Genomic DNA, 21558 nt, shown 5'->3' on the forward strand with positions numbered 1-21558 from the left:
CTCAAAATGATAGGTGCTTAATGTTTTTGTAAACAAGCTATTTAAAGACAGTATCTAAAAACTCTGGCAAGTATAAGGTAACATGCATTCCGTCCATCTGCCAAGATTAAAGTGTCACCAGTGGGCCCTATGTCTGAGTGATTCTTTCTTCATGGCATACAATGCCACCACATTCTATCATCAAAGAGTTCAAGACGTGCTGCACGTCCAATGCTCTGGATGGTAGCAAGGACAATGTACTTGGGGAGAAGAGTAACAAAAATCCTGAAAGTGATGGAACAAATAACAGTAGTGAAGATAACAGTGATATCAGTGAAGACATATTAGAATGCTGGTATTAGATAAATTTATATATGTTCCAGCAACTAAACTAAGACTCCCCATATTGTGAACAGTCTTGGTAATTTGACACTTTTTTTTCCATTGAGTCTATCCCCCTCCCCCTTAAAAAGAAAGAAAAGAAGAAAAAAAGAGTGAGGCTAATATCAGGCCATACAGTAATTAAGATTTGTAACTCAAGCTGTTTTGCTATCATGTTTTTGAAGTGCGTTAGATTCAACAATTGTTTAACATCAAAGCATGTCCAAGCTTCAATATTTTCTGTTTTCTAGTGTAAAATAAACGTTCCAGATAACTGATTGTAAAATTTGTATGATCACTGCAAAGACATTTTGTACCAAAACATGGAACAACGCCAGCCAGACTAAAAAAATTAAAATGTCAATTTCTTTTTTTGTTTACAAAATTTGACATTGCAGAGGAAGTTATTGACAAATGGCAATGAAACTACTCTAAAGCTGGTAATAACATAATTCCAGAAGCAAAGTGCTGTATATCAGCAGCAGTATACCGCAAGTGAGAGCGATGGAAATGCAAAGCACATGAGGGAATGGAAGGTGGAATTAAGATTTGCGAGGAGGAGGGGAGAGAATTACCGGAGGTGAAAGGTATTTGTTGTGGGCAAGAAAAGGAAATGCACCAAAAAGAGAAAAAAAAAAGTATCCACAAATAAAGGAAACAGGTGTAATACGAAGAAGAAAAATGATGTTTGTGTTAATTGAAATCACTTAAAAGCTCTTTAAAATTTTTCTCAGCCCTAATTCTGCTTGTGTTACATATGTGCAGATGTGTTCATTTTAACCCCTTAACTTAAAATCTCGAGGTATCTCGTTTTTATTATTTTGACAGAAACTTAAAATCCTGAGTATACTCTGGCAACTTAATGAAAGGCCCTCGAAAAATAGAACCCTGCTTATGTCCATTTCATCACTGATAGTTAAGTGTTCAGTCACTAGATAGCATCTCATACTACATTTGTAATCTAGCTGTTGTGTTTTGGTTGAGGTGATTGCCACTAGGTATTGTCTTTACTGTGTGCAGCTGTGGGTACTTGACAACAAAATGCACACTGTCAGACTCCATCTTGTATTGTTGTTTAGCAATGCTTTCAAAACCAAGGATGGCTATAATGATCCTGAGTTTGACATTGAATTTAGTGGCGCAGAAAGTGAAATAGTATGTGATGTTACTTCATTAGAGGCTGAAAGACACAGCATTTCAGCAGTTTAATGACAAGTGGTTGCTGGTGGTATGAGATATATACATCCACTGTGCTCCAGCCAGCTCCCCCAAGATTAATGTTCACAGGAAACTATTGGTAAATGCATGATTAGACTTCATAGTTACACAGAAATGAAGTCATTTTTTAAAGTTTCAGGATAATTTGATGAAGTCCAGTGCATGAGCATATCCAGCATTTTATTATTGGCAATCTTCAAAATTATGTGATTTCATTCACAATAAATATTTTGCAACATAACTTGGAAAAAAAGGTTAAGGGGATGATTTGGCAATTCATTTCTTTAGCACATTATTGAATTTTCCTTTTGTCTCATCCGAACCCTGAACTTAAAGGCCTCAGATTCAGATTTTGAATGGTTGATGTATATTCCTGCCCCCCCCCCCCCCCACCTCTGTTTCATCTGAAAGCTTCCTGATAATTCTCATTTCAAAGACTCAATAATATGTTTTTATATTCATTTCTTAAACTTTCTTTACTATATAATGTTTGTGTGGCATTTAGTGATAACTTGGAGACCACAAATGTCTTAATACTGATTTGTCTTTCTTTTTGTCAGCTTCCATGGTTTTCCTCGGTGACAGCCAGCCACCGGGAAGGAAGGCTCTTGCAGTGTATCCAATGTTCTTGTTCTATTTCATTATATCATGGCTTGTGATTTCCCATACGACAACATAAATGTTATTTATAGATACAATTGATCATGTGATGAAGGTGCAAACATTCCAGATTGATTTGTATATTTTGTACAGCTACTGAGAAAACTGATTAAATATGCCAGACTTTTAGGCAATCAACTTGTCAGTTTATTTCTGTGCTACTTGCCAAAATGGTATAGTTGCTAGTTACTCAAAAATGAATAATGTGGCAATTGAAGAAATATCTAGTCTTTGTCTAATGAAATTTTATGCCTTTTTTGTACCTTTTAACTATAAATATTTTCCAGCTCAGTATAAGTATATAGTGACATATATAATGAAACCTTGACTTTATTACATAAGGGACTGGCCAGATATACAAGGGTTGTCCAGAAAGTAAGTTCCCATCAGTCGCTAAATGGAAACCACAGTGAAAATCAGAAACATTTTATTTGCAAGAGTTAGCTACACTTTCCAGATACTTAGACATTTGTTGGATCATTGTACCAAATTTCAAATACCGTTGTCATAGAAGGCAGCCTCCTGTGCTTTCCAATAAATCTCTACGCTGGTCTATAGCGCGTAGCCTGTGCCCAAGCATTGTATTTGTATTCAACGCTTCATGTGAACAGAGATGATACTCAGGACAAGCCAATGAGGGCTGTGTTGTGGGTGATTGAACACTTCCCATTGAAAAGGTGCAGGAGAGTCTTCACTGTCCCTGCAGAGTGTGGCTGAGAATTGCACATGAAGAAGGAAGTGTGTGGCAGTTGTGTTAGGTGGGCAGCATTCATTAAGGCGAAGCCTCTCAGTGGGCCCTCCTACTTGGCGAGAGACATCATTGTTCTAGGCACCTTTACTCGCTAACAGTGCGCTCACAACTGAAGAGAGTGTCTCGATGCGATTGATGGTCATACTAGAGACACACCTGTGCAAAGCTTCATTGGGTTCTCACTGTGGTGTCCATTTCAACCGATCGGATCTTATGGTCTGGACAACCCTCGTATTATAACAGAATAAAGAAAAATACTTGTTAATAGTTAACTCGGGCCAGGAGACATGAACGGTGGTAGCCACCTTATTCATGTTGGTACAGCAATCCTGTGTGACACAAGAAAATATACATTCGTTAATGGATAAAAAAAATTACATAGGTATCAAGGTTTCACTATATTACCTCTCATTGTCATATTATATAATTTATGCTGAATATGTTAGTGCCATAAGGAACAAAATGGTAGTTTTAAGTTGGTGCGTAATAAATTATTTGCCCGATTCCCATGTGGAATCGGGATGTAAAAGTGATGCAGTATTTGAAGATATTTCTTGCTGTACATGTATGATAGTAAATTTAGTAACTGTTAACAATTACACTGTCTTTTAATGTTTCATTTACATTTAAAAAATCACAAATGACTACTGCATGTATATACATTCACATTTCACTTTTATTTCATAAATAAACTGATCACAAACATATTCAATTATGCAAATTTTTTACTGCTTCCTGAGCCCTTTCCAATGAAGATAAAAGATTCTTCAGTTCATTTCTGTCCATTTCAACATTCACGGTATTATTGCTCATTTCACCTTGTGATTTACCTTGAGAAAGGTGGAAATCCATTTGCAGCAGAGGTTCTCTTAAGGATGACATCTTGCTGCTGCCCATGACCCACTGGAAAAAGAAAGTATTCAGTACTGCCACCGACATTCCCTCCAACAACTGAAAATTATTACTTGTCTTTAATAAATACATTGCCAAACACACAATCAGTAGTAAGTGAATTTTGATACTGAAATTAAAAATGAATAAGATATTTACTTTTCTCTTTGTCCACAAATAAAAAATTTAATTAATTTACTTGCTGCAACTCTCACAGAAAAATGACTCGAGTGCATAGTGCATCTCATTTAAGGCATAGTCCAATCAAAGTCATAGTTATAGACGTCCCTGCTCCTCCAATATACCATAATTAAAGTAGTCTACATTGTTCTATTAACAAACAAGACATAGTTAATAAATCAATGTTGAAACCTCTGTCATCAGAAGTCAGTACCAGGAACAGTTACTTCTGAATGAATGGTGCAGTATCAGCAGTGCTGACCTTTTACATAACTGTGCAAGTGATTGACATATTTATGGTTCCTGATGTGTAGTTATCTATCTATTTATATAGTAGGGAAGTTCTTGTTAATGTAAATAATTTAGGAATAAACAAGACTACACACACACACACACACACACACAAGCATGCATGCACATGTGTGTGCGGACCTTTGTCTGTGCTCCTACACGATACTGGCTGAATACACATTCAACTGTATAACCAGCTGACACCATGTAGGGACACAAGCACATGTGTGTATTCTAGCTCAAGCTCAAGAATGGATTTATTTCTTAAATCCAGGAAGTTTTTCTTCTCCTTTGTATGTGCTCGTCGACAACTGGACACAGAATTACAATGTCATTGGCAAACCTCAAAGTTTTTATTTCTTCTCCACGGATTTTAATTCCTACTCCGAACTTTTCTTTTGTTTCCTTTACTGTTTGCTCATTATACAGATTGAATAACATCGGGGATAGGCTACAACTCTCTCTCACTCCCTTCCCAACCATGCCCCTCGACTCTTATTACTGCCGTCTGGTTTCTGTACAAATTGTAAATAGCCTTTCGCTCCCTGTATTTTACCCCTGCCACCTTCAGAATTTTAAAAGAGAGTATTTCAGTCAACATTGTCAAAAGTTTTCTCTAAGTCTACAAATTCTGTAAACATAGGTTTTGCCTTTCCTTAATCTATTTTCTAAGAAAAGTTGTAGGGTCAGTATTGCCTCATGTGTTCCAACATTTCTGCAGAATCCAAACTATATTCCCCGAAGTTGGCTTCTACCAGTTCTTCCATTCGTCTGTCAAGAATTCTTGTTAGTAGTTTGCAGCCGTGGCTCACTAAACCGATAGTTCAGTAATTTTCAAATCTGTCAACACCTGCTTTCTTTCAGATTGGAATTACTATATTCTTCTTGAAGCCTGAGGGTATTTTGCCTGTCTCATACATCTTGCGCACCCGATGGTAGAGCTTTATCGGGGCTGGCTCTCCCAAGACTATCAGTAATTGTACTAACACCAAATGTTTGCTATAATTAAATTATGCTCTGTGCAAACTTCTAAAATGTGGCTGCCCCCCCCCCCCCCCCCCCCCCCCGGTCCATTTGTAATATTTTTCCTTTTCCTACTGAATCCTAGTCACTCATTACAATTAAATTTTCATCTCCTTTAACCATCTGAATAATTTACTTTATTTCATCACCCATTCCTTCTACCTCATCCTAATTTTCAAAGCTAGTTGGTGTCTAAACTTGTACTACTGTGGTGGGTGTTGGCTTTTTGCCTATCTTACCTACTATAATGCATTCACTAGCCTGTTCATAGTAGCTGTCTGCATTTGTATTTTCTTATTCATTATTAGGCATACTTCTGCTTTACCCCTTTATGATTTTTTGTTGATACCTGAGCTGAGCTGACCTGATCTTTTTACAGGTTGAGTAACAGCTCAGCAAAACCTCCATAAGACTGCATGGTAACAGATATTTAATTTCAGCACGTAATTGCAGTCTTGTACATTGCTCTCATAATGAAACTGAAAGCTCTTTAAATGAAGGCACAATTATTCCACATACACAGTACTTATTTAGATCTCCTTTTCAGGCAACAAAAAGTCTGAATAAATAGGATCTAGTGTATTTACTCGAATCAAAACCACCTGAAAAATGAGACTCAAAATCAAGGATAAAAACATTTCCTGAACCTAAGCCACACTTGAAATTTGAGATTCGAAATTCAAGGGGAGAGAAAAGTTTTAGACCGCAGCTCCAAATCTAAACAAAGTTGGTCGATTGCAGCATGAGACACAATTTAGGTCAAATGGATGAAGATACAGCTACAGCAGTTAAGCTTTACCAGATAGCCATTGCTATGTGTCAGGCGCTCCATCCTTTTTCACGTGCTTCGTCTGGTTTGAATCAATCGCTTATTTTGCTTTGATCTGATAAGTGCCGTTCTCTTTGTTATAGGTGTTTATATGATGCATTGTTTGTTGCATTCTGATAATGAGTGTTTATGACTTGTCGCCACTCGCAGCATGGCTTGCTTTTGTGCACACTACTGCCGCTTACAATAAAAAACAGAAGAATTGTGTTATTCATTTAAAATCACTTCTAGTGCAAGACATCAGCCACAATTTGGCTCACTAAATGCTTTCCTCCTACTTCAACATTCAAATAATTTGTCTCTCTGCAGTCACCATTGCCTGACATTGCTCTCATCAATCCCGTATCGCAGACTTGCAGCACGATTAAAACTTTGTTCTGCAAAAGAAATAACTCCCCTCTTGAATTTGGCACTATAATGAAAGCGCTTCATTGTGGTTCACTAACACCAACAAGCACTTCACAAAATTCCACGAAGCAATAAGTGCCGCTACGTGAAATCTTAATGAGCCCCAGCGTATCAACTCGTGCAACAATCCAAAAGCCTTGTGCATTGCTGGTATTTTTGTGTAAAGAAATTTATTTTTGTTGCTACGAATATTTAAAAAGCTGCTACATTCGAAGATGAACAGTACGGAATTTCAATTTACTTCATTGGATAATGTATGAAAATGCAGTGGTCAAAACTCGGAGAGAAAAAAGCTCATCATCTACTTACTTTTTTAATTTATTTACTGATGCAGAGGTTTTGGCACCAGTATCTTTGTGCCTGCAAAGCATGCCTGTGTAGCACTACATATATTTGACAGCAGAAGTTAGTTGTGGCAGCACCTACCAACATTTTTCACAACTTCTACTTACTTTGCACACAATTCTAAGCTGCAGGCGGTTTTTTGGATTGCAAAGTGGAAAAAAAGTGCGGCTTAGATTTGAGTAAATACAGTATATGAAAAAATGTCATCTTGACTCTGACTTTGGTGCCTACTATGAAGATGATAGTGTTTTATTTGTACTGTCTTCAGAATGCAGGTACTGAATCCAAAACATGCGTTCTCTGCAACCCATGGTGTTTTATGTGTAACAGTGATTGCTACAGAAGAGACGGATCAGCAAATACTGCAAGTCAACTCCCAGCTCAAATATCTCATCTTCACCATATAAAAAGCAGCCAGTAATGGATGAGATGCCAGAGGTTTACGGCTTCTTTCACCAGGATGTGTAGAATTAAGTCTACTGCAGGTGTGATGAAAATGATCCTCCTCCCTGCCGCCCTCACCTGCCAAACCCAACCCTGCTACAAGCATTATTATATTAAAGATGATTTTCTGATCTAAAAATTAACATCAAATGACCATTTTACTAGTCACAAATAGAATTTTTCTTTGCAAAAAAGTATCACAATATCAGTATAAGTCTCATTTATAACACTGAATAATCTTAATAAACATAACATTCTCATATGACCTACAAAATACAAACACTGAATTTACCATAACTAGTCTCGTGATAGTAGTGCCACAAATACATCATCTAATTTTTTTGGAACTATTAACACTGATACAATATCACCCTCACCCTCATCTTATATTTTATCCTGATCAGTTAGTTAAATCTGCTAACTGTTTCTTTAGCTAAAAGTTGTCATGCTATCAATGTTTCAGTTTGATTCTCTTCTTGCAATTCTTGCGATCTCCTGCAAAATTTTAGTGCCCATTCTGCTGTGCCAAAAGTATTTATCGCCATTATTAATGCTGATAAGACATAAAGTAAGGTGTTTACAGAAGTTTAATCACTAAATAGAGAGTGCATTCAGTCTACACTTTTTAATGAGCTGCACAAAAGTAACATGTCTTCAAAGCACCGTGCACCCTAGTATGAGGTAAATATGAAACTTTTTAATCAAAAGTTGTCTTAACGAGTTTATGATTTAAACATTCATTTTCAGATGGATTTCAGAGATTTGTGACCTCACCTTGTAATTATAGCTATATCACATCCTTGAAATCACATTTTCCATTTCTTACGTGAACTGTAGCATCTATTGAGAATTCTGATGTAGCGTTTGGTGCCCAAGAAGAATTATGTATTACCTTATTATTTAACTGCACAGCTACATCTTCAGTGCACATGTATCTAAAATTCTGGAAAGCTATATTTGTACCATATGTTATGACTGCGTATATCAGGAACATAATATGTTGCACCACAAAATGAGGCTCTTCAAAACTGGTTATGTTGACTTTTGCACATTTTCAACAAGATAATAGAAAATGTAACTAATAATAGAGACCTTTAGTTTCCAGTCAAAATCCTTCAGTACTGGGCCTGATATGGAAGCTAAATCTGCAATTAAAGTTCTCTTGATATCTTTCCTGTGTATGTCTAAGCAATCTAGAAGACACTTCCGATGGGACGCATCCAACTCTGGTGCATTTGCAAGTACCTGAAATATACAGTCACATTACTCTAAACCCAGTAACTGAAGAGACAGATAATACATAGAACAATGATTGGACATAATATTTAATAATTATCTGCAAACACTTTAATTTTCCTTTTCTAGATCACAAGCAGAAATGTGAATTAATGTTACTGACTACTAGTTCTCAATCTCTACTGCAAAAATTAATGAAAAATGCTGGTGTAAAATTGCAATCTTCAAACAAAAATTGTATCAGTTGCTGATGAATGATCTAGAGAGCATGACACAGAGGCACCATCGCAGACAGAGGCTCCCCTCGTCATTTGGGGAATACACTCTGATGATGTTCTGGCTGCAACATATTGGTTTTGGCTTTATAATTTAGAGAGAGTGTGCACTTTCCAGAATAAACAATGTCACATAATGAAGCTGAACACATGACGAATGGCAACAGGTTTGTGTCAGTGTAAGCATAGAACATCCGAGAGGTACTGCAAATGAATTGTGGAGATTATGGGCGCTCAAGGTTATCTGAGCGCAAATGAATTGAATGGACAGGGCATGGACTGTATCCCCAATATCTACATGGAATGACCACCAGTGTTTTGTAACTGTTGAAGTTCAAGATCTGCTGAGAAGGTGGTTTCCTGATAATCTCTTGTGCTCTCTCAAAGTGGAAATTAGAAGGCATTGACCTGCTAAAATAATTTTCTTTACTCAACATATCCAGGAATGAACTAAAAAAAGTTTATAAGCAATACCAACAACAGTGAAAGAGAAGCAGGTCGGAGAGATGTTAATAGAACAGAGGAGGCGAGTTATAACGTAGATTCCGATGATGAGAAAGATGTGTGTCTCGAAGGAGTGAATGCAGCAAGAGTAGTGCTAATATCAGCTAACAGAAAAGGTATCAGAAGGAGATCTTACAGTCTCTGCAACAGTAGCATGTGTAATTGTAATTTAGGTTAGCAATAACACATTAATAACTATTATTAAAGCAATATGCAACTATTTAGATGGAAGGAAGATTAAATTTTGACATCCCATTAAGGTCTTTAAGAGACAGAGCACCAGCTCATGTTGGGGAAGAATGGAGTAGGGAATCATCCTAGGATTCACCATAAATGATTTACAGAAATTGAGGGAAATGTAAATTTGGATGGCCACATGGGTATTATAATAGTCGCCCGTCCCGATTACAAGTCCAGTGTATTACTACAGTGCCACCTCACTCAGCTATAGTATGTTTAATCTTCATATACTGGTGAGGACTCAAGATTTTTCCAAGTTGCACAGTATTTGTAGAGTTACTTATAGTATAATGTTAAGTGAAACATAGAAAAGTATTATGCAAATGGGATTATGTATATACGGAACTGCTGTGACTCAAGACATACTGAACCACACACTAATCAAAGAGCTATTCATGCTGCATTCTCCAAATAGTGTAATTTAGGGGCAACACCTATAGAAAATGTAAATGTAACTATAAGTTTAGAAGATTTTTCTATTATAAGCAGTCAAACTCAAGACATACTACAAACCAAAATACATAAACCAAATTCCATACATATATAGATTCTAAACGAAGCTTATCACTTTACATTTTTGTTGTATTAATTAAATTTATTCCAAATTAACTAAGACTGGCATTTTTGAACACACTTATTCTTAAGGTATCAATTAAAGAAAAAAGATTATGCAGAGGATAATGCCTGTATCAAGCATATTGTACGACCTGCTTCAGACAAGCAGAAAGACAGGTTTTTACAAATCAGTAAATAAATAAAATATGACAAGACATGATAAACAGTGACAGTGAGCTGTTCCTTTCAGAAATCAACTATCGGACACCACTACTAAAGGCATCGGACACTACTACTAACGGCCAGAGGAATCTATTGTATTGTATTTGTGCTAAAAGATTTCATAGAATTATCATCATTAGGCATGAATACAATAGAGAGAGTAAATTTTCTGCATAGTGAGTATAAAAATGAAAGATTTTTGTGATAATTCTGCTCTACCTTACATTATTCCTGATCAGTTTTAGAAATAAATACGCAATTGATTTTATATTAAAAACAAAGATTCCAAGACTTACCAAGCGGGAAAGCGCCGGCAGACAGGCACATGAACAAAACACACACACAGAATTACTAGCTTTCGCAACCGATGGTTGCTTCTTCAGGAAGGAGAGGGAAAGACGAAAGGATGTGGGTTTTAAGGGAGAGGGTAAGGAGTCATTCCAATCCCGGGAGCGGAAAGACTTCCCTTAGGGGGTAAAAAAAGGACAGGTGCGCACACACACACACACACACACACACACACACACACACACACACACACACACATATCCTTCCGCACACCTGTCCTTTTTTCCCCCTAAGGGAAGTCTTTCCGCTCCCGGGATTGGAATGACTCCTTACCCTCTCCCTTAAAACCCACATCCTTTCGTCTTTCCCTCTCCTTCCTGAAGAAGCAACCATCAGTTGCGAAAGCTAGTAATTCTGTGTGTGTGTTTGTGTGTTTTGTTCATTGTGCCTGTCTGCCGGCATTTTCCCGCTTGGTAAGTCTTGGAATCTTTGTTTTTAATATATTTTTAAAATATTAATTTTATTGCCTTTTTGTAGCAAAAAATACAGCCAATATTCTGAAGTTTTTCAGTCCAACTATGACTAATCAGATGATCCTTGCAATACACAAGGAAAAAAGGAATATATACAAATGCATTAGTGAAAAACAATATTCAAGTGAAATTCAAAAGTCTCACATGAAAGTTAGTACGCTTAGAACTACACTTAAAAATGTAAAACACATTCCATTTTTTACACAATTTTACCATTTCATTTCCAAGTGAATTACCAACAACTTCTGAAAATAATTTCTTTATTTCATTACAGATACAACTGTGTTCTTCTGCTGTCCAGTCAGTTGATGCCTTAACAGCTTCATATTTCATTGCATTTCTGCCACATAGCTCATCTGCACAGGAATGAAGGACCTGAAAATCATATATGTATTAATAATGAATTAACAAATAATGTAGAAAAAGACAGATTGCTACTTACCGTAAAGAAGACACATTAAGTTGCGAACAGACACAATTAAAAGACAATATTAGAGAAGGAATGTTGCTACTCACCATATAGCGGAGATGCTGAGTTGCGATAGGCACAACAAAAAGATTCACACAATTATAGCTTTTGGCCATTAAGGCCTTTGTCAGCAGTAGCCCCTACACACAGGAGGTAAGGGATTGGGAGCCCTACACACAGGAGGTAAGGGATTGGGAGCAGGGGTTGTGTAAGGATGGATGAGTATATTTTGTAGGTTCGGTGGATGGTGGAATACCACTGTAGGAGGGGTGGGAAGAATAGTGGGCAGGACATAACCACTGTAATAGGCCTAGATGCAAGACCAGTCCCATACATCCTCCTACCACCACCTACTCCAGTCCGGTCACTAATATCACCTATCCCATCAAAGGCAGAGCTATCTGTGAAACCAGCCATGTGATTTACAAGCCACCACCACTGTGCTCCATTCTATGTAGGGATGACAACCAACAAGCTGTCTGTCCACATGAATGGTTACCAATAGCTGAACACGCTGCCAAACATGATATCTCTCATCTCAATGACTACTTCACAGCCTGTGCCATATGGATTCTCCACACCATCACCAGCTTTTCTGAATTGCGCAGGTGGGAACTTTCCCTGCAATACATCCCCGTAACATTCCCGTAACCCTCCTGGCTTCAGCCTTCATTAGTCACTGTCCTCACACATCCAGCCTCCTCCCTGTTCCCATTCCAGCACTACACAGCTGTCATTTCACCACCACACCCAGTCTTTCAATTTCTCTCCTTTCTGCTACTTACCCCCCACCCCCTTCTCTCCTGACATTCGTCTAAACTGCAGCATTTCACTGTCAGCCACCCCAACGAACCTACCCCTCCCTCCCTCTGCCCCAGCCTCCTCCTTACTCCCACCCGGTCGCCACTTCTATCATGCACTGGTGCTGCTGCTCGCAGTGGGTTTCAGTTGTCTGAGACAGCAAACGTGTGCAAGTTGTGTTTGCATTCTCTCTCTCTCTCTCTCTCTCTCTCTCTCTCTCTCTCTCTGTGTGTGTGTGTGTGTGTGTGTGTGTGTGTGTGTGTGTGTGTGCACCCCAAGAGCTATAATTGTGTGAATCTCTTCGTTCTGCCTATCGCGACTCCACTATGTGGTGAGTAGCAACTTTCCTTCTCTAATATTGTTACATTCCATCCTAGATTTTCCATTGTTTGACAGTTAAAAGACACTTGCATAAAGCTTTTGGCCACTGTCTTCGTCAGATAAGAGAAACAGACATCATTTAACCACAGAAGCAAGCACACCTCATGCACACATGACTGCCAACTCCAGCAGCTTGGGCTGAGCTTCTGGAGTTGGCAGTAATGTGTTCATGAGGTGTGCTGGCTTGTGTATATGAGTAGTGTGTTTTTCTCTTATCTGATGAAGGCTGTGGCTGAAAGCTTTGTGTCTCTTTTAATTGTGTCTGCCTGCAACTTAATGTCTTTTTTCGTACATTGTTGATATTCCTACCTGGAGTTTCTATTGTGTGAATTACCAGACAGCTTTACATGTACAAAATGTGTCCCAAAAGTTCATTAAATTGATCACTATACAAACTAAGTGTGTATTAGGAGCAGATGAATGCACATGGACGCACATACTAAGAAGCAACAGCTCATGCTGAATGCACAGGCTGAAGCTGATTTGTCAGTTGCAGCCAGATGAACATATTTAATGTGAAGATTGAAGTTTTATGCTGTACGGTGAAAAACTATGATGAAGATACATGTGACAGAAGTCATGATGAATAGACTCATTCTGAGCACTAAACATCTTTGTCTTCAGTGCCCATATGACCATTTGTTCAATCACAAGGTGAAGCCAAGAGTAGCTATTCCCGGAATGGGCTAACTGCAGTATACCTGTAAGTGTGCATTTACAACACCATTTTATTCACTCTAATGCTTGGAATAGTGTTCCCATTCAGTTGTCCAAACTGATATAGTATTTTTCATGTGGAAGTTATGATGTCCAGTTGATTTTGCAATCATCTGAAGGAACATGAATTGTAAACATTAGGAAGAGGCACCCAAAATGTCAGAATTATGGCCTTGCAGACACTCTGAGACTAGTGGACAGTGTTCAAGAAGCTTCTGAAAATAAGGGAGTTGATACTGCAACATCCACTGAACAGATTAATGAGAAACATTTAACTGAGTTTGTAAATAACGTTTATATATTCTAATTAGTCAGTGGCATGTTCTGTGAATCACAATTGCATACCCTTGCTAAAGAGTGAAGAGAGTCAAATTTACAATTATAGTATGCTTTCTCAGTGAAAAATGTGGCAACATACTGGTCATATACATTACTGTCTTAAGCATAAATAATTGTGCAAAGAGAGAAAGATAAAAAAAGTAGCTTGACATTCAAGTCTCAAGAGAAACATTCCACGTGGAAAAATATATATAAAAAACAAAGATGCTTTAACTTACCAAATGAGAAAGTGCTGGTATGTTGATAGACACAATAAAATAAAAAATAAAAAACACACAAACACCACAAATGTTCAAGTTTTCGCAACCCATGGTTGCTTCATCAGGAAAGAGGGAAAGACAAAAGGATGTGGGTTTTAAGGGAGAGGGTAAGGAGTAATTCCAGTCCCGGGAGCGGAAAGACTTACCTTAGGGGGAAAAAAGGGCACGTATACACTCGAGCACACACACGCGGATGGATGTTTGTCAATATGGCGAACTCTATGTTCTGAATTTTTTCCAATTTGTGAGAAGAGATGGTTGCTAATAGGAACTTTTATGAATTGTGAATCACATGCAGCATTCTCTTCACCACAAGAATAATATGAATATAAACGTTCTGCCATGTATTGTTTCGTGTTTACTGCTAGCTCATTTAAATCCTGTCTGCCTAATAAACTACGAAACTAGAGTGAGACAACAGCAAACGCGGAAGAATATACATATCATATCATGTTTATATTCGTATTATTCTTATGCCTTATAGTGATACAGTCAGAAATGAAGCATGGAAATTGACTAGATTTTTAAATCTAAGATGACTCTAATTTCTGGGCAGAATTTAATGTACAAAAGAGGCGCCTGCAAAGATTTTCAAACGGAGAAAAAGTTTCGCTAAACTCTCGTCCAGAACATCATCTATCATACACAGTCTATTTTTTTCGTTCTTGTTGATCGTTATCAAAGAAAGCAGCAGTGTAAGTAACAACAAATAGCAGTCTCTTGCCGACAGGCCGTAAACACTATTATCAGAATGCGACAAACAATGCATGACACAGTACAGTAATGCATTTTCAGCTTAGAGTGATGTAAACACCTATAACAAAGAGAACGGCACTTCTCAGATCAAAGAAAAGTAAGCAATCAATTCAAACCAGACGAAGCACGTGAAAAAGGAAGGGTACCCGTATAAAAATGGATGGAGTGCCTGACGCTTAGCAATGGCTACCTGGTAAAGCTTAACTGCTAAGCTTACGACTCGAACCAAACTACTGTAGCTACATCGTCATTCATTCGACCTAAATTGTGTCTCATATTACAATGGACCAACTTTGTTTCGATTTGGTGGTGCAGCCTAAAACTTCTTTCTCCCCTTGAATTTCGAGTACAAATTTCAGGTGCGGCTTAGATTCGGGAAATTTTTTTTTCCTTGGTTTCGAGTCGTGATTTTCCAGGTGTGGCTTAGATTTGAGTAAATACAGTATATTTACACATTAATTTGCAATGCAAAAGTAAAATTACTCATTCCATATCATTATGATGTATTATGTGAATGATCCAGAGAACATTCTAGTTATAAGGCCAGGGCTTATGCAGTACTGAATTGCATATACTGTATTTTATCAGAGAACCAATTTTAATTTTTCTAGAAGCCTTGTGTTCTAGGCTAGTTCTTCTGACAAAACTTATCATAGCTTATTTCTGAAGCAAACTATAGATGGACTCACTGGCTCCTTGTACATTTTAGATAAAATGATAAAAGTCAATTACCACCAAAGGATGTATAAAACTTGGCCTGTGCAGTGTATGCGTATCACTTTTCTTGAGGTGCTGGTACGGGTGTTACTGGTGTGAAAAAGCTGGCTTGAAGCCCAACCAAAGAGAAATTTCCTCTGTGGTTGCCAAGCCCTTGCACAAGAGCTCTTAGTACAAGAGAAGTATGCCATTATTCCATGTGCTTATCCCTTTAAACCCTTCTCTATTTTGTCATGATTAGTTATATTTTTCCATCTAGATTGTAAATATGTTTTGTGATCAAGACAGAATAATAACACAAATATTCTACAGTATCACTGCATTCTCCATTGACCATACTGACATTTCTAATAATTGTGACTGCTTCAGTGTGAGGCATGGAGCTCAAGTTTGTGTTCGTTCACAGGAACAAGAACTGCCAACTCCTATATTGAGTTTGGCATGCACATGCAGTGACTTGATCTGGGTACCAGTATACTAACTTTGTTAATTATAGGCTCATGATAAACTATAAATCCTACATTTTCACACAGATCTCTCCTTTTTGCAACTCACAATAACATGAAGTTTTCCAGAACAACGGGTTATTTTACATGATATTACTGTGCACAAATATGAATATTTTATGCTTTTCATCAGAGTGCTGAAACAAATTTGAAATAGGTCTAGAGCACTAATAAAAAATAGAGAACATAGTGTACAGTTAATATGTTGTCAGCATTAAAGCACTAGTCATTTTTAAGTGTTGACTGCAATCCAACATATTGGGTTACAGATTCCTCAGTGTAAGAACAGAAAACATTGATCAAGTCGTATTTAACTTGGCTCAAACTGGAGAGAAATCTTAGTTTTACCATCTAATGGTGGATCAATACTGTTGTTATGACAACATTCAAATACCAGACTACATGTGCCATGACAGCTGAAGAGCATGACAGTAATTGGTTAGTGACTGATGATTATTGTGATAGTTATGACTTGAAAGAGAGAGGTTGAAATGATAAATGAGTGGTCTCAAACCCTTAGTGGCCACAAGGGGCTCTGGACTTCCAGGGTTTGTTCCTTTTAGACGCCTCGAGGCTACAGGTGGACCAGTTTCAAAACATGCTACAGGAAAGATAAAAATTGGTAACTACTGTCTTGCATCACCGGAGGAATTGTGAGACAGCTGCTTCATGGACAAAACAGAAATCTTAATGAAAAATGGGATGTAAAACACTCACCAAAAAGCTATGTTCTGAAGCAGGTGCAGCCTATGTATCTTGTCTGAATTGGCGTGGCCCTGCTCGGGACAAGCATACTCCAAATTTAAGCGATATCAGTTGAAACAACAATTCGCAGTTATTACCCAATACAACTGTGAGACACTACTGTTAGGTTTGTTCTATGAAGCTTTCGCTAAATTTGACCAACTCTACAAGAGTTGAACATAAGAAACTTTTTTAATTCTTCCAACTGTTAATTTAAATTCAACTGAGATCACAGCATGAGCAGTGAATATTATGAACAAACATTATATTATTTTTACACACCCAACCAACTTTTAATAACCAGAAAACTATTTATTGGGAAATGGGCCTCATGATGGGAATAACAGAAAATAACATAAATGGCAGGGAAACACAAAATCTGGGAATGTAAAAACATGAAGTATTTCATGTTTTAAGAGGTGGTAATATGGACCAAACCAAGTAAACGCAGTCTCTAAAATGCATAACCTAAGAGCTACGAACATTTGTTGATCTTCACTACTGTGAATCATATCTCTTCTACTGCAGGCTCTACACTGTTTCGAATGACTTACAGAATGCGGTAAACATATGACAACACGTTCCCCATTATGTGTGGGCTGATACAAACCCACACACAGTTGAAGATGAAAGGCATCAGTGCCAATTTTCATTGACTGTATGTCCTAAAACAGTGTACACTGTCAGCCAATTGCACGTTCTACTGCGTAGAGAAGCATTCTTCAATAATACAAAATCAGTATCTCACTGTGCAGTCAGCGGTTGCTGTTTGTGATAATCATGAGAGAGCATTTCAGAACTAATCCAAGCTTTCTGTTATAAGTTTCTCCTGAGCTGAGACCACGTTAGTTTACAAAACAGGTAAGACCTTTTCTATTTGTGATTGGGAAACTCTAACTTAGCAATATACATGCCTGTAATGTTTTGCAAAGTGCCTAGCATCCACGGCACATTGGTCTATTGATTATTCAAATAACTTTGAAACGCATCCCTGTCGATTTTTGAACACATTTTAAGTTGATTTCTTAATAAATCATAAGTTGATTTGTGAATGCGTGCATAATGTACGTGATGTCTCTGCCAGGGGAATCAAGAAACAAACATGCCTGCAGACAAAAGGGGCTATACGAGCTGAGCAGAGTAAAGCCGAACGGATGAATGCCAAGTGCTGTCTCATTATGCGGTTGATTGGGTTTGCGAATGATCAGTGTTGTTGTAATTACTAGAGAAATCCATAGATTCAGAGTACCAGAGTGGAAATAAACAAGGTAAGAAAGATTACGTATTATCTTCTTGGGGTATCCAAGAAAATGAAATTTTGATAGAAAATTTTTGGCCAGGTTGCTGACTTGTAAGGGCCAATTGTATGGTCCCCGACTAGCAGACACTCAAGTTCTATTCTGAAGTAGCGCGGAAAACGCGTTGAACGAATATGTAACAATGTCTAACCGGAGAATAATCGTGGGATAACTAAACCGATGATTCTGGCAGAGTTAGTTAAGTTAACCGGCTAATAAGCTTTGAAATTTCAAGTGAACGTTTTCTTCTTCTAGCACATTATATATAGAAAGAAACTTCCACATGGGAAAAATATTTAAAACAAAGATTCCAAGACTTACCAAGCGGGAAAGCGCCGGCAGACAGGCACATGAACAAAACACACGAACACACACACAGAATTACGAGCTTTCGCAACTGGCAGTTGCTTCGTCAGGAAAGAGGGAAGGAGAGGGAAAAATGAAAGGATGTGGGTTTTAAGGGAGAGGGTAAGGAGTCATTCCAATCCCGGGAGCGGAAAGACTTCCCTTAGGGGAAAAAAAGGACAGGTGTACACTCGCACACACACACATTGAAATATGTCTGCTTGTGTCTGTGTATGTGCGGATGGATATGTGTGTGTGTGTGCGCGCGAGTGTACACCTGTCCTTTTTTTCCCCTAAGGGAAGTCTTTCCGCTCCCGGGATTGGAATGACTCCTTACCCTCTCCCTTAAAACCCACATCCTTTCATTTTTCCCTCTCCTTCCCTCTTTCCTGACGAAGCAACTGCCAGTTGCGAAAGCTCGTAATTATGTGTGTGTGTTTGTGTGTTTTGTTCATGTGCCTGTCTGCCGGCGCTTTCCCGCTTGGTAAGTCTTGGAATCTTTATATATATATATATATAAAATAGAAAGAAACTTCCACATGGGAAAAATATATTAAAAACAAAGATTCCAAGAATTACCAAGCGGGAAAGCGCCGGCAGACAGGCACATGAACAAAACACACAAACACACACACACAGAATTACGAGCTTTCGCAACTGGCAGTTGCTTCGTCAGGAAAGAGGGAAGGAGAGGGAAAAATGAAAGGATGTGGGTTTTAAGGGAGAGGGTAAGGAGTCATTCCAATCCCGGGAGCGGAAAGACTTCCCTTAGGGGAAAAAAAGGGATAGGTGTACACTCGCACACACACACCCACACACATATCCATCCGCACATACACAGACACAAGCAGACATATTTAAAGGCAAGGAGTAAGGGCAGAGATGTCAGTCGAGGCGGAAGTACAGAGGCAAAGAAGTTGTTGAAAGACAGGTGAGGTATGAGCGGCGGCAACTTGAAATTAGCGGAGGTTGAGGCCTGGCGGATATCGAGAAGAGAGGATATACTGAAGGGCGAGTTCCCATCTCCGGAGTTCGGATAGGTTGGTGTTGGTGGGAAGTATCCAGATAACTCGGACGGTGTAACACTGTGCCAAGGTGTGCTGGCCGTGCATCAAGGCATGTTTAGCCACAGGGTGATCCTCATTACCAACAAACACTGTCTGCCTGTGTCCATTCATGCGAATGGACAGTTTGTTGCTGGTCATTCCCACATAGAAAGCGTCACAGTGCAGGCAGGTCAGTTGGTAAATCACGTGGGTGCTTTCACATGTGGCTCTCCCTTTGATCGTGTACACCTTCTGGGTTACAGGACTGGAGTAGGTGGTGGTGGGAGGGTGCATAGGACAGGTTTTACACCGGGGGCGGTTGCAAGGGTAGGAGCCAGAAGGTAGGGAAGGTGGTTTGGGGATTTCATAGGGATGAACCAAGAGGTTAAGAAGGTTAGGTGGACGGCGGAAAGACACTCTTGGTGGAGTGGGGAGGATTTCATGAAGGATGGATCTCATTTCGGGGCAGGATTTTAGGAAGTCGTATCCCTGCTGGAGAGCCACATTCAAGGTCTGATCCAGTCCCGGGAAGTATTCTGTCACAAGTGGGGCACTTTTGGGGTTCTTCTGTGAGAGGTTCTGGGTTTGAGGGGATGAGGAAGAGGCTCTGGTTATCTGCTTCTGTACCAGGTTGGGAGGGTAGTTGCGGGATGCGAAAGCTGTTTTCAGGTTGTTGGTGTAATGGTCGAGGGATTCAGGACTGGAGCAGATTCGTTTGCCACGAAGGCCTAGGCTGTAGGGAAGGGACCGTTTGATATGGAATGGGTGGCAGCTGTCATAATGGAGGTACTGTTGCTTGTTGGTGGGTTTGATGTGGACGGATGTGTGCAGCTGGCCATTGGACAGATGGAGGTCAACGTCTAGGAAAGTGGCATGGGATTTGGAGTAGGACCAGGTGAATCTGATGGAACCAAAGGAGTTGAGGTTGGAGAGGAAATTCTGGAGTTGTTCTTCACTGTGAGTCCAGATCATGAAGATGTCATCAATAAATCTGTACCAAACTTTGGGTTGGCAGGCTTGAGTAACCAATAAGGCTTCCTCTAAGCGACCCATAAATAGGTTGGCATACGAGGGGGCCATCCTGGTACCCATGGCTGTTCCCTTTAATTGTTGGTATGTCTGGCCTTCAAAAGTGAAGAAGTTATGGGTCAGGATGAAGCTGGCTAAGGTGACGAGGAAAGAGGTTTTAGGTAGGGTGGCAGGTGATCGGCGTGAAAGGAAGTGCTCCATTGCAGCGAGGCCCTGGACGTGTGGGATATTCGTGTATAGGGAAGTGCCATCAATGGTTACAAGGATGGTTTCCGGGGGTAACAGACTGGGTACGGATTCCAGGCGTTCGAGAAAGTGGTTGGTGTCTTTGATGAAGGATGGGAGACTGCATGTAATGGGTTGAAGGTGTTGATCTACATAGGCAGAGATACGTTCTGTGGGGGCTTGGTAACCAGCTACAATGGGGCGGCCAGGATGTTTGGGTTTGTTTCCTAAAATTCACAAACCCAAACATCCTGGCCGCCCCATTGTAGCTGGTTACCAAGCCCCCACAGAACGTATCTCTGCCTACGTAGATCAACACCTTCAACCCATTACATGCAGTCTCCCATCCTTCATCAAAGACACCAACCACTTTCTCGAACGCCTGGAATCCGTACCCAGTCTGTTACCCCCGGAAACCATCCTTGTAACCATTGATGGCACTTCCCTATACACGAATATCCCGCACGTCCAGGGCCTCGCTGCAATGGAGCACTTCCTTTCACGCCGATCACCTGCCACCCTACCTAAAACCTCTTTCCTCGTCACCTTAGCCAGCTTCATCCTGACCCATAACTTCTTCACTTTTGAAGGCCAGACATACCAACAATTAAAGGGAACAGCCATGGGTACCAGGATGGCCCCCTCGTATGCCAACCTATTTATGGGTCGCTT

The 21558-nt window shown here is 39.3% G+C and overlaps 2 protein-coding genes across 3 annotated transcripts in view; one reads left to right on the plus strand and one right to left on the minus strand.

Moving 5' to 3' along the window:
- Positions 1-3696, plus strand: part of LOC126277917 (protein YIPF6) — a 76963-nt gene extending 73267 nt beyond the window's left edge. Inside the window, exon 7 of the mRNA XM_049977486.1 lies at positions 2139-3696. Within this exon, the coding sequence (XP_049833443.1) occupies positions 2139-2257 (119 nt within the window). The 3' untranslated portion in view covers positions 2258-3696. The remainder of the gene's footprint in view (positions 1-2138) is intronic.
- Positions 3648-21558, minus strand: part of LOC126277914 (COMM domain-containing protein 8-like) — a 63339-nt gene continuing 45428 nt past the window's right edge. The window contains exons 1-4 of one of the 2 annotated variants that reach the window (XM_049977481.1): positions 14367-14761; positions 11467-11628; positions 8493-8645; positions 3648-3892 (exon numbers count right to left, since the gene is read on the minus strand). In XM_049977481.1, the coding sequence (XP_049833438.1) occupies positions 3698-3892; positions 8493-8645; positions 11467-11628; positions 14367-14564 (708 nt within the window). In that variant the 5' untranslated portion in view covers positions 14565-14761 and the 3' untranslated portion in view covers positions 3648-3697. Of the gene's footprint in view, positions 3893-8492; positions 8646-11466; positions 11629-14366; positions 14762-21558 lie in introns of those variants that run through there. The other variant, XM_049977482.1, reaches the window with a different exon arrangement.

This window comes from Schistocerca gregaria, chromosome 6 (assembly GCF_023897955.1).
Source record: "Schistocerca gregaria isolate iqSchGreg1 chromosome 6, iqSchGreg1.2, whole genome shotgun sequence".
NCBI lineage: Eukaryota > Metazoa > Arthropoda > Insecta > Orthoptera > Acrididae > Schistocerca > Schistocerca gregaria.